The sequence below is a fragment of the Hoplias malabaricus genome, chromosome 5 (genome assembly GCF_029633855.1).
Source record: "Hoplias malabaricus isolate fHopMal1 chromosome 5, fHopMal1.hap1, whole genome shotgun sequence".
Classification (NCBI taxonomy): Eukaryota; Metazoa; Chordata; class Actinopteri; order Characiformes; family Erythrinidae; genus Hoplias; species Hoplias malabaricus.
The window spans coordinates 16,693,685-16,707,738 of NC_089804.1; the positions used below are offsets into that span (position 1 = coordinate 16,693,685).

A 14,054-nucleotide genomic window follows, 5' to 3' on the forward strand; every position below is an offset into this window, starting at 1 on the left:
AACCAGTCTGAAATAGCATCTGGCAGGAAAAGAGCGGCTGGGGGAAAGAGAGGGGGAGGAGTGGCAGACAGGAAACTGATGATCAACTCAGATCTCCACCTTTTCAATCTCTAAAGTCTGTCTTTTTATGCTACTCTTCTGGTACTCTCTCTCTTGCTCTCTCTCTTTCTCTCTCTCTCTCTCTTTTTCTTACTCTCTTTTTTAGTCTTTTAGTTTTTTATTCTTCTCACTCTCTCTCGCTGTTGCTTTTTTTGCTCTCCAATGGCAACCCTGAAAATACATCTTTCTGTTTTACTCTACCAGTAATCATTCCAATGTGACTCGGCATGTGTGTGTGTGTGTGTGTGTGTGTGTGTGTGTGTGTGTGTGTGTGTGTGTGTGTGTGTGTGTGTGTGTGAACGTCAGGGAGGCAGACTAAATTCACTGGATGTCAGGGGATCAGCCTCCTCTCCACGCTTTTCTCTCTGAGCCATATGCCCTAAACATTCTTTAGCTAAGTGCAGTGGGAATTCCTTCAATGTTGTGTTACCCCTCCTCCCTTCGTCTTGTAGAAATGTGCAGCTAAATGAAATAAATCTAAAGCAGCTCTTTTTTTTCCGTTTCACTCTAGCCAAGTCAGGCATTGTGAAGCCCACTGAATAAGTCCTTTAGTTTGAAAGAGTCTGATGTGTTTTTTTTTCCCTAAAATGTAGTTTCCATAGACCATTAGTCAGACATTATTTTTCTCTTGCTTCTTGCTATGTCCAGAGATCTCTTTTTCTTATTTACTTACTCCCTCCCTTCTTTATATCTAACCGCTGTATTTCCTTTATTTCTTTTCTCTAGACTTATCATGGAGGCCCATAGCACCTCACAACTCACATTTTCTTAATAATGGTATATCTCCATCTGCTTATATATTAGTAAATATCTGCTCTCGCCTGGATGGACAGCTTTAAATATTACTATCCATACTTCACCAACAAATCAGTTGTTCAACATCAAATGCTGCCAGGTTACACAAGTGGCACAAAGCTCTGTCATAAATCCAAGTCAGTCTAAAACAAAAGTGTTGTACATGACTATACATGTTATTTTACTTTATAAAATAATTTGGCCATTTGTGCATGATCCAGTGGCTGATGCATTGTGTCTGAATGCAAATGCCCTATAAAAGTGTGTCACATTTTTTCACATCTAAATTCTAATATAAAATGTAATGTAATGATTATTGTATTGAAATAATGTTTAATGTATATGAGAAGAGTTTTAAAGGTGCCGTGTATAAGGTTTAGTGATGAGGTGGCAGATTTCGTCCAATTGAATATCCTTCCATCACCCCTCCCTTTCCAAGCTGCCAATTTAGATAAAAGAAAGAAAAAAAACATGAAAGGCACTCTCTAGAGCTGTTGTTTGGTTTCTCCTTTCTGGGCTAGAGTACAAACATGGTGGCACAAAATGTAAGCCACTGCTGGAAGACGACCCACTCCCTATTAAGGATTTATCTTAAAGCTGACATAGTTGCAAGTGATTATAAAGTAATGAAAACATTGTGTAACAGACTTTATCATAAAAGTGGATCCCCCTTAATCTTAAACTGCACATTTAAATAAGATAGATTATGTATTACATTATGTTTTTTTTTTAAACTAAGTTGGCTACTGTGTTGTACATTGCCCCGCACATATTTGTACACAGCGAATGGCCATCATATTGTAAAGCAATATTCTCAAAGACCAGGTCCTGTATTTATACCCCGTTCTTATAGTTCTGTGAACTAGCTTTAAGAGGCATTATAGGCTATGGACATTTAGTTCCTGCCAACAAAGCTGTAAGCAATGCCAGAATTAATTTAGAGATACAGTGAATCTTTTTATTTTTGTCTGAAAAATAATGCCATCTGAAAAAATAATGCCATAACAGATGGAGCACAGACAGGTCAGTTCACAAATCCAAAGCTTTCTTCTATAAACTGTATGTTTAATCTTATTTTTGTGTATTTTATCCTGGCAGGTGGGTGCGGGAGTTCCTAAACGATGAGAACAGAGGGCTGGACATATTGGTGGAGTACCTCTCCTTTGCCCAGTGTGCTGTCATGTGAGTCACACAACAGACCTTTTCATCAAGCACACACAGATAGACTCAGAAAAGCAGTAGTTCTGTCCAACATTCACGTAACATGGTTAGCACAGGTAGTGACACAGATTCACAAAAAACTCCTGTTCAGATTAGATTTGAGCTAATTTAATATCTGATGCATGGTCAGGCATGTTTCGCTTTTTTTCCACACTCCACTGTGAAAATACAAATAAGTGTGGTCATCATATAGTGTCTTGTCAGCATGTTAGCTAGAGTTAAAACCCTGCTGTTTTTCAATTTTTTTATTAATTTGATATAAAGCTTTAGATGTATTTTTGTTATATTTTTAAAAATAGTCCTAACATCATGATTGCAATCTGCTAATCTCTTTTATTGCAAGATGCCCTTACAATAAAAGGGAAAATATCTGGCAGCATAACTGTAATTAAAAAAAAAAGAAAACAAAACAAACCAAAACACCCTTTTCTCATAATTTGATTTGGACCTACCTGCAGTTCTACCTCACTACGTGCATGTAAACACTTGCATATGTGCCGAGTCGTTCCCATGGCTCTTCACACACATTAACTGAAGGCTGAAAACTAGCAAGCACAGAAAGGTCGGTGATACCTACAAAAGCTTGTGCTGATAAACAAATAAACAAACAAACAAAAACAATAATAATAAAAAACAAGGAGGATAGCAATCCCATTTTGCAATCCTCTTTCCAATGTTCTCTCTCTCTTGTTGACTCCTCCAGCTATAGTTAGGCAGTGTGCATTCTGCAGGTAAAGCAATGTATAATTAAAAGTTCATTCAACCTTTTTAGGATAAATTAAAGCTAAAATTAGGACAGTGTGTTAATTAGCAAGGCAGAAAAATCAGACGAGAAAAATCTTGTTACAAAGATCCATGGCTATTGCTGAATCTTGGCCAAAACATTTCGTATTTGGCCCCCAAAACATTCAGCGCTGGTGGTAATACCAGTTCAATAATTAGGAAATTAATTATTAATTATGAAAGCACACAACTTTTAAATAAGTACTGTTGATGTTCACATTGATGTTCAGTAAAGGGCTGAAATAGTAAACCATGTGATGGAATTACTTTTTTTGTGGCTTGATATTCATTGGTAGCCTGAGTTGAATTTTCAAACCAAAACATTGTCCTCTATTAATAATAAGACAACCAGTGCATGTTTTTATTCTCTATCCTTTGGGATATGTCCAGAATGGTGCACAGAGCAGACCAAAGTTCATGCACATAATTGACTGATGATCAAATATAGTAATAAATGTATGTGGTTAATGTGCTTTGTAGGTGAGACATGGTTGTGCTGTTAATAACCTGCTGCAGTAACCTGTTGCAGTAAGGCTGTGCTGGACTGAGTGCTTTGCTGAGTCCTGCTGAGCTAAAAGTTTAAATGGTGCTCAGCTGGTGCGCCAAATAACCTTGGACCCTCCTTCCTGCTTTAATGAGCTTTATTGCTAGCCGCTCCCCAGCCTCACCCCATTCCCCATGTATCTGTGCTTCTCTGTGTCTGCACGGCTCAGGTTGGATTTTGAAGGGCTGGACAATGGGGAAGATGGCTCACTGGACAAGGCGAAGTCCTGGAGCAGGTCCATCGAGGATTTGCACCAGAATGGCTTTGGTACACTGGTGCGAACAATGCGTCACTCTGTCCCACGGTAGGTATTTTGGGTAATGTAGTTTTGGCCCTGCCAGCTCCTGCTGTTCTGCTCCCTTCTATCTCGACACTGCTTTCTTTTGAAAATAAGCCTTTACCCAGCTTTGGATATATGTCTCTGCTTGTGTGTCTCACCTGATAAAGCCTTTCAAAACCCAGACACAAAATATGCTCTGTGAAAACAAGTAGTGTTTGGTATTTCTGCACCGGTTGGTTCCTGTGTTAAATAATACTAATAACCCACTTTCTTAATCATTGGTTTCATTCTGTAATTCATTTTGTAATGAGGTTTCAAAAATTACAATATTTACCCACGCCTCAAATGTTGAATTTACATGCTTATATCCCATACTTGCCTCATACTGCATACTATTTTTTGTAGGTGATGCTAAAACTGTATGACAGAATTCATTCACAAAAATTGACAAGAGTAGGATGCACAGAAGCTAAATTGAAGCCCACATTTTTATGTGTTTGTTATTTTAATAAGTATATATATATATAAAGAAGTAGAAAATATTTTACAGAAGTACTATTAAAACCTATTGTAAAGTCTGCAGAGCCCTGCAGGTGCAGTTACATAATCCAATAACTTGTGATTTAAAAAAACAAAACAACCCCCCCCCCCCAAAAAAAAAAAACGAACATTCCAAAAAGCAAAACTTAAATTTAAACTTAAATATTTAAATCTTGTTCATACTACTGCCACTGCCCAGAGGGATTTAAAGTTTACTTGTGATATTTGAGTATTTTTTGTGTATTTGTATTTGTTAAGTAGATTTTAAAATCTGTAATTTTACTTTTATTTACATTTTGAGTGTTTTTTGCTTGAAATATTATAATTCCCATCTAAAATCACATTACTGAGTAAAAATGTAAATAAAATTGCAAGAAAAACCTATTGCACACCGGAAACTACCGAAGTGAACGATGGGCAATCACTAAAATCACAAGAAAAGTGGATATGGATAATTCTTTTACCAGTGAACCAAGTGCAAGTGCAAAAAAGACTACACATTTATACTGCAATATTTGCCAAGGGAGAATTGCCAAGAGCTGTGTTTGCCAAGGGAGTATTATCAGCTTATAAAAACCCAACTTCAAACCTGTGCGTGTAGAACATGTACAGGTAGGTTAAATAATAGTTGTACCTTTGCGTTGGTAGATAAAAATAAGTTTTCCTGTTTTAGTAAGAAGCTCAAATTAGCAAATATACATCAATGTGTGTTGGTTGTTATTACTGAACTGTTACCTCTATTGGCCTTTGAGTTACAACTCGATCTGCACCAATTACAGCAGGTAGTTTCACAGTCATACAGCTCCAGGATCCTGGGGTTGTGGGTTCAAGACCCGCTCCGGGTCACTGTCTGTGAGGAGTTTGATGTGTTCTCCGCATGACTTGCCTCTGCGTGTCCCAGTTTACTCCTACAGTCCAAAAACACATGTTGGTAGGTGGATTGGCAACTCAAAAGTGTAGGTGTGAGTGAATGTGTGAGTGTGTGTCGCCCTGTGAAGGACTGGCGCCTACTCCAGGGTGTGTTCCTGCCTTGCGCCCAGTGATTCTGGGTAGGCTCCGGCCCCACCGCAACCCTGGACTGGATAAGCGATTACGAACAATGAATGAATGAATGAGTTCAAAATGTCAAACTCATATATTATATAGAATTATTACACAGAGAGTGATCTGTTTCAAGAGTTTATTTCTTTTAATGTTGATGATTATGGCTTACAGCGAATGAAACCCCAAAAGTCATTATCTCAGAAAATTTGAACAATCAACACCAAACATCTGCAAAGTTTTCCTAAGCCTTTAAAATGGTCACTCAAGACCCAGAGACAACACCAAAAGCCTCATACCTGAGCCATGGAGAAAAAGGACTGGACTCTTGCTCAGAGGTCCAAAGTCTTGTTTTCAAATTAAAGTAAATTTTGCATTTCATTTGGAAATCAAGGTCCCAGACTATGAAAGAAGAGTGGAGAGGCACACAATCCAAGCTGCTTAAGGTGTAATGTTAACTTTCCACAATCAGTGATGGTTTGGGGAGCCATGTCATCTGCTGGTGTTGGTCGAATGTGTTATATCAAGTACAGAATTTTGAATTGCATTTTCCAGCAGGACTTGGCACCTGTCCACACTTCCAAAAGTATCAATACCTGGTTTAAAATCACTATGCTTGATTGCCCAGCAAACTCACCTAACCTAAACCCCATAGAGGATCTAAAGGCTATTCAATAGTATCTCAGCAGTGCCACAGGCTGATCTCCTCACTTTGATGCAGTGATCACCCTGATCAAGTATGGAGTTAATATACTATACATACTTTTCAATAGACCAACATTTCTGTATTAAAAAATATTTTTTAAATGGGTCTTATATAATATTCAAATTTTCTGAGGTAAAGACTTTTGGGTTTTATTGGCTGTATGTGTGTGTGTGTGTGTGTGTGGTTGTGCGGATTCTCAGCACTGACAATAAGCCAGAAATGTCCCACATCCTGATGCTGGGTACATATAATCAAATCTGAGGTAACTTAGCATCTATATTGGACTTAGCAACTAAATATGTTTTAGGGTATGTGTGTGATTTACTTTGTTGATTATGATTAGTTGTTAGCTACACTGACCTCACTCGTCCAGTACAAAATTAGAAAGCAAACAAATACTGCTGTTGCTATTGGCAACTTGAGTGTGGGTAAATTAGCATGAGATTGGTTCAAATTCCTGCACTGAAAGTGCTTGCACAGTGTCACTGTGTATGTAGGCAACGTGATATATATCTTCTGAGCTCAGTACACAGGAAGCATGTGACACTTCTTTCATATTCACAGATAGATGGCTTCTCCTCAGTGTGCAAAGCACGCTACAAGAACCACAGTCACTCTCTTTCTCTCTCTGTGTGTGTGTGTGTGTGTGTGTGTGTGTGTGTGTGCGTGCGTGCAAGAGATAGAGGTGTGTGGCAGCTGACACACTTTGTTACTGAGTCAGTCAAACCAGAATTTGACTTGTGGTACAAAGAGCTGAAAATGCACTTCCTGAAAGCAGAATGCATGAAAATAATGAACTGAAACAAATTTTTTATATAGTATATCAGTGATGTCATTATTAAATTTAACATTTCTCCCTGTTTTCACCTTTTATGGGTGTTAAATAGGTTTAAGTTAGGTTTTACGATAGAATAAAGATTTTCTTCATGCCCCACTTCACATTGTTCTTTTGCAGTTATAGTTCAGCAGCAAACAGCAAAACCATCAAGAACTCCCGACTTGTGAGTCAGAAGGATGACGTGCACGTGTGCATCATGTGTTTAAGAGCGATCATGAACTACCAGGTACTTCACACAACTAATAAGAGCATGAACAAAAGCCTTGTAGAAAGAAATTATGTCATCCCACTATTCATCTCCCCCTCGTGGTGGTACAGTGACTTAAAAATAAACACAAGTACCATGTGTCACAAACATCCCTAATATTACACAAACCTTACATGGACTTAAACTCACTATCCCCTAGCTCAAAATTCGAATAATGTCACGCATAGTGAGCGCATGTGTGGATAATGCCGCTGAATTATGGGTAGCAGCAAGTTTTCTTCACAGGTTAAATATTGGCCCCACATAAGGATGCCCTTCATGGTAAGAATAGGGAAGAGGATGGGATAAACATAGGGTCCATCTTGGAAGTATACAGTGCAATATGGGCCCATGAGTTAATGGGTTGTTATTTATCCAATATAGGCAGCCTACCTGTCCATGTACCAACCCACCCAGAGCCTGTACCCATCTTCAAACCAGTAAGCCCATGTTCAACCGATGTGAGCCCAAAGATATGATGTATGGGGAGCATTTAAGCTATTTAGTGATCTTACCTCTGATTTTAAAAGTCATTTTGATCCAAATAATGCAGGCTCTTAAGCATGAATTACATGAATTTTCCATATGGTGCAACCTTAGCCCATAGTGCAAACAACAATACCTACAAGGACTATCACCATTAGCTTGCACTGAAGACTGTTCTCTCTTTTCTCTTTAGTATGGTTTCAACATGGTCATGTCCCATGAACATGCAGTTAATGAAATCGCTCTGAGTCTGAACAATAAGAACTCACGGTAAGGGAATTTTTAACACCTATAGAAAAAAAGCTAGCAGGATTAGCAATTTAGAGGGTTGGCATGAACATTCTGATTACCTGGTTTTACAGATTACAGTTTTAAAAGACCAAATTTCAGCTCAGCACTGGTTTTGTGTTTGTGATTAGCGACCGTTTTAATGGGGGCTCAGCTCCAAACAAAGCATGGGAAATAAGTGGCTTCACACCATTTAACTACAAAAGCGTTTTTCTAATTGCCCATGCTAAATGCTGATGTCACTGATGCCTCACAGCTATAAGGAGTTTATAAGTTCATGTATTTCCCAGCCCTAAAAAATGGCTTTGTCTACATTTCAAATATAGCCTGGGTAATGAGGCCAAACCCAGACACACTGGTTAGCAATCAACCTCTTCATCTCATGTTACTGAATTTGAAAATTTTCAAACAATGAATACAAAGCAAGAATTTTTTTCCCTGAAGGAGAGAGCCAGTTCAGCGTAGGTGGATAATGTTTAGTCTGATGTATGACTGGTAATGTAAGTCTCCTCTTTGTGTGGATCCTGTGTGAACGCTCACAGCTACCATTGTTTTCTTGGACAGGACAAAAGCACTGGTCCTGGAGCTGCTGGCTGCTGTGTGTCTGGTGCGAGGGGGCCATGAGATCATCCTCTCAGCGTTTGATAACTTCAAAGAGGTACCACCTTAAATGCCTCGTTCTGCATGATGTGCAGTGTGAAGTCTGCCCAGTCTCATTATCAAAGTCTTGATAGTTGATAAGGGGTAACTCTGGCATATTTACCTATTGTGTTAGAACTCCTTAAGCCATATAAAGTGGCAAATAACGTATTGCATCTAAGAGGATGGTGGGAAAGTTTGGGCATGATTACATGTGGATGTGTGTGTGGGTTAAATCTCATGTCAGTCATTTCATTAGGTGCAAAATATGTGATGTATACTCAGTGTATGATAAGGATCTATGTCTTGGTGGGAGAGAATTTGCCTGTAGCCCACATGCATTTTCTAATCTGGTTTTGCTTGCCCAGTTAAACACCGGAAACCATGCAATTCCCCCACATTCGGCCTCATGAGCACAGGAGAGCCAATCATCTCAGAAGTCATAACAATGGGGAACAACTGCTGAGAGAGCTGTGAAACACTAAACTACCCAGTAATCCACTTACTCACATAAGCACAGCATACGTCACAGATGTGAGGGGCACAACGCTTTGAAAAAAAAATTTAATGAATGAGTTTGTATTTTTGCAGTCACTAAATATATTTAAGACAAAAACCGGGTGTGGGGTATGCCACAAAACACAAAACGGGGGGTCCAGAGCCTACCTGGAATCATCGGGCGCAAGGCGGGAATACACCCTGGAGGGGACGCCAGTCCTTCACAGGGCAACACACACACACACATCCACCTGCAAAGTGTGTTTTTTTTTGGACTGTGGGAGGAAACCGGAGCACCCGGAGGAAACCCACGCGGACACGGGGAGAACACGCCAACTCCTCACAGACAGTCACCCGGAGCTGGAATCAAACCCACAACCTCCAGGCCCCTGGAGCTGTGTGACCGCGACACTACCTGCTGCGCCACCGTGCCGCCCACATTTTTTCATGTAATTTCTTAAGTAATAATAATAATAATAATTAATCAAATTTAATAAAAATGTATTTGTGTTATTTGTATAGCATTTTCATACATTCATTATTCTCCTCTAACTGTAAATGCACATTAAAGCCTGAATGTGAGGGGACAATAAAAAATTAAATGTAACCAAAAACTTATAATATTTAAAAACTACGTAAAATAACAACATAAATGTGAAAATATAAAATTCACTCACTTTAAAAAATCTAATTCAAATAATAAAATGATTATTTATAATTTATTTAATAGTTAATAAGAGAAATAATGACGCCACTGAATGCATGCTTTTTGAATGTTATGTAGCTCATGGATTGAACATATAGTTTTATGAGGTGAGTTTATGTAGTGAGATTGTTTGTTTCCCCATCTTTCATGATTCTATTTATATATAGTATATATTGAAATATACTTTAAATATCCCATATACAAACTGGATTCCAAAAAATTTGGGACACTAAACAAATTGTGAATAAAAACTGAATGCAATGATATGGAGGTGCCAACATCTAATATTATATTCAGAATAGAACACATCACAGCTCAAAAGTTTAAACTGAGAGAATGTATCATTTTAAGGGAAAAACATGTAGTTTCAAAATTTCATGGCGTCAACAAATCCCAAAAAAGTTGGGACAAGGCCATTTTTACCACTGTGTGGCATCCCCCCTTCTTACAACACTCAACAGACGTCTAGGGACAGAGGAGACCAGTTTCTCAAGTTTAGAAATAGGAATGCTCTCCCGTTCATGTCTAATACAGGCCTCTAAATCTTCAATCGTCTTGGGTCTTTGTTGTCGCACCTTCCTCTTTATGATGCGCCAAATGTTCTCTATAGGTGAAAGATCTGGACTGCAGGCTGCCATTTCAGTACCCGGATCCTTCTCCTACGTAGCCATGATGTTGTGCTTGCTGCAGAATGTGGTCTGGCATTATCTTGTTGAAAAATGCAGGGTCTTCCCTGAAAGAGATGACATCTAGATGGGAGGATATGTTGTTCTAGAACCTGAACATAGTTCTCTGCATTAAATGGTGCCTTTCCAGACATGCAAGCTGCCCATGCCACAAGCTCTCATGCAGCCCCATACCATCAGTGATGCAGGCTTCTGAACAGAGCGTTGATAACAACTTGGCTTATCCTTGTCCTCTCTGGTCCGGATGACATGGCGCCCCAGTGTTCCGTAAAGAACTTCAAATCGTGACTCATCTGACCACAGAACAGTCTTCCATTTTGCCAGTCTCCATTTTAAAAGACCCCTGGCCCAGTGCAAACATCTGAGCTTGTGGAGCTTGCTTATAAATAGCTTCCTCTTTGCACTGTAGAGTTTCAGCTGGCAACGGCAGATGGCACGGTGGATTGTGCTCACTGACAATGCTTTCTGGAAGTATTCCTGAGCCCATTCTGTTATTTCCTTGAGAGTGGCATTCCTGTTTGAAGTGCAGTGACGTTTAAGGGCCCGGAGATCACGAGCATCCAGTAGAGTTTTACAGCCTTGACCCTTACACACAGCAATTGTTCCAGATTCTCTTAAACTTTTGATGATTTTATGCACAGTTGATGATGATAACTTAAAAGTATTTGCTATTTTATGCTGGGTAACACCATTCTGGTATTGCTGCACAATCTTTCTGTGCAACAATGGTGGAGTTGGTGATCCTCTTACCGTCTTGGCTTCAGAGAGACACTGACACTCTGAGAAGCTCTTTTTATACCTAATCATGTTGTCAATTGACCTAATTAGTGTTAATTGGTCTTTCAGCTGTTCATTATATGCTCAATTTCCTTTTTCCAGCCACTTATTGCTACTTGTCCCAACTTTTTTGAGATTTGTTGACACTGTGAAATTTTGAATCAACATATTTTTCCTTTAAAATGTTACATTTACTCAGATTAAACTTTTGATCTGTCATCTATGTTCTATTACGAATAAAATATTGACATTTGCCATCTCCACATCATTGCATTCAGTTTTTATTCACAATTTGTTTAGTGTCCCAACTTTTTTGGAATCAGGTTTGTAAAAAAAAGTGATATATCTGCGGCAAAACATTCTGTTTTCATTCTGTTTTCAGTGCAGCATGTGGGAGCTTTGGCTGGATTGGTCTGTTCTGTATTCCTGGCTTTGAAACATGTCCTTTCCCATGAATATCTATAATTAAGCCCCTCATTTTCTCTGCTAATGGCCTGTGCTGACCTCTCTCTCTCTCAGCTCTGAGCTTGAGGCAGTTGTGTAATCTGATAACTTGATGTTTTTCATATGAGGCCGCTGCAGGACACTCAGACGTTCTGCTTTATTTGTGTGTTTAACTGAGGGTGACAGGCATCAGGTTTTGAAGTGCAGAGTTTGGAATTCCTTTTGATTTTTTACATTTTTGGTTTTACCTCAAATGATTAAACCACATTATTAAATTTATGTATCCTTAAAACATGTCACAAATTCATCTGGTGGGATACATTTTTATTAATAATTGGTTATGTTTTCCTTGAAGGTATGCAAGGAAAAGCATCGTTTTGAGAAGTTGATGGACTACTTCCGCTGTGAAGATGGAAACATTGATTTCATGGTAGGACAGTAGCTTCACAGCAGGTCAAGAAAACGTTATTTGAAATAGGATTTTGAAACACATCTGCCCCATTTAACTCTGAATCTGGGAACATGTCCTTGTTTGTATGTCAGGTGGCCTGTATGCAGTTCATCAACATTGTGGTCCATTCTGTGGAAGACATGAACTTCAGAGTACATTTGCAATATGAATTCACTAAACTGGGGCTAGATGAGTTCCTGGAGGTGAGGATTTCTAGTTCATGACCGTTCCCAACTCATTTTCACATAATATACATATTTAATGTACGCACTTTTCTAACAAAACCTCATATCTGTGAAATGGCAATCTTGATTATGTGTCTATTCGAGGTAGGCTTTATTTCAGGCCATATACGTCTTACTTTTGTTTTGATGGCTCGGTAGTTCACTTCTGGCTTAAATTTGTATATTCAAAGATTTGAATTTATGGACCTGAATTTTTTCAAATCTGAATATTTCACCACCATTGCACCACAGCACTGTTAAAATTCAAGTTCATGAATTAAATTAAATTGTTCACGTCTATCAAATGCCATGTGAATATAATTCTAATATATAAAATACAATATATTCAGATATACAAAATCCAAATTCAGCTATTTATGTCAGTTTATTTCTGTAGAGCTTACCTCTCATGTTTGTAATTATTCTATTTCACCCCTGTTCTGATAGAAATCTAAGCACACAGAGAGTGATAAACTCTCAGTGCAGATTCAGGCCTACCTTGACAATGTGTTCGATGTGGGAGGATTGCTGGAGGATGCAGAGACGAAGAATGTGGCACTGGAGAAAGTAGAGGAGCTGGAGGACCAACTGTCACATGTAAGAAGATATAATTCACACCAGATCCAAAATGCTTACAGTCAAAGTTATGCATTGAACCACTAACATGGTACATCATTAATTTTATGAAACATATGACAAGAATGAATGTGGTCAATCCTTTATAGCCATGTTCACTTTGTGCTATGTGATGTTGTTAATTGTGACATTTTTCCTTTGTGAAGAGTGAGCATAATTTAACACCCTAAATTAAGTGTTTTTGTTAAGAACCGTACAATTTAATATTTAGAAAAGTGCAAAAAATGTATTTCTTTAATTTTCTTTATAGTACGCTGTAATTGCATGCTATGCAGATTACGAGAGGTCTTTTATTCAACATATGGGTACTACCTATATAAAAAAATCAGGCAACTTTGTGTCATGGTTGTATGTCATTTCCAGTTAAAGGGCACAGGAAATACTGATATATACACAATAAGTCGTGAATGATGAACACAACTCGAAAATCCCCCCAACTCTGCTCTCATTACTTCACTCTGTGTGAATTTTATTCATTCAGCAGACCAAAACTACTGAGATACTGAACAAATGCTGTTTGTTTTAAGTGTAGACTAAAGGGAGTTATTTGTAATTTAATGGGTTCATTTAGATTTAAAATTCCATTAGCATGATAGTGCATTTGGCCTGGTGTGGTAAGAATGAAAAATTAATCTAAAGACCAGAATGGAAACAATCCCTCTGATTGTTGGTGCAGCCCAAAGCCCAAAAGTGGGCTGCTCCACAGGTCTGAGATATACTCATAGCAGAGGTCAAGCACTGACCAGAGAATCAGTACAATATATGTCATCTTACAGGCTAGAAAATGTGTGGGTGGAAGAGAAGAGGAAAAAAATGAAAGAAAAAAAGACTGGAGCATTCCCAAATATTCCCTGACACATCTCTTCTAAGGTGTTCCAAATAGAAACTGAAACTGCTGCTGCTAGCTCTTCTGCTGTGTCATACTCTTAGGATAATCTCATTCTATTGATCAGAGAGAGAGAGAGAGAGAGAGACTGAGCAGTAGCAGCAGTAGTGAAACAGTTATGGCTTTGCTGCCCAAGCTGTGCTTTCTGAGATCAATACTTGACTCATTTCAGCCTTTGTGTTTCTCACTCGTCTCATGTCTCTTGCCTTCTTCTTTCTCTACCATGCTACTTTCTCCCT

The 14,054-nt window shown here is 38.6% G+C and overlaps 1 protein-coding gene across 8 annotated transcripts in view; it reads left to right on the forward strand.

Moving 5' to 3' along the window:
• fmnl3 (formin-like 3) overlaps positions 1–14,054 on the forward strand; it is a 58,986-nt gene that overhangs the window by 29,957 nt on the left and 14,975 nt on the right. For 7 of the 8 annotated variants that reach the window (XR_010802623.1, XM_066670964.1, XM_066670966.1 and 4 more), the window contains exons 5-12: positions 1,993–2,076; positions 3,612–3,746; positions 6,965–7,073; positions 7,774–7,850; positions 8,433–8,526; positions 11,974–12,048; positions 12,162–12,272; positions 12,741–12,890. Coding sequence is in view for 7 of the 8 variants with exons in the window: in XM_066670964.1 (XP_066527061.1) it covers positions 1,993–2,076; positions 3,612–3,746; positions 6,965–7,073; positions 7,774–7,850; positions 8,433–8,526; positions 11,974–12,048; positions 12,162–12,272; positions 12,741–12,890 (835 nt within the window). In the remaining variant the exon portion in view is untranslated. The remainder of the gene's footprint in view (positions 1–1,992; positions 2,077–3,611; positions 3,747–6,964; positions 7,074–7,773; positions 7,851–8,432; positions 8,527–11,973; positions 12,049–12,161; positions 12,273–12,740; positions 12,891–14,054) is intronic. The other variant, XM_066670969.1, reaches the window with a different exon arrangement.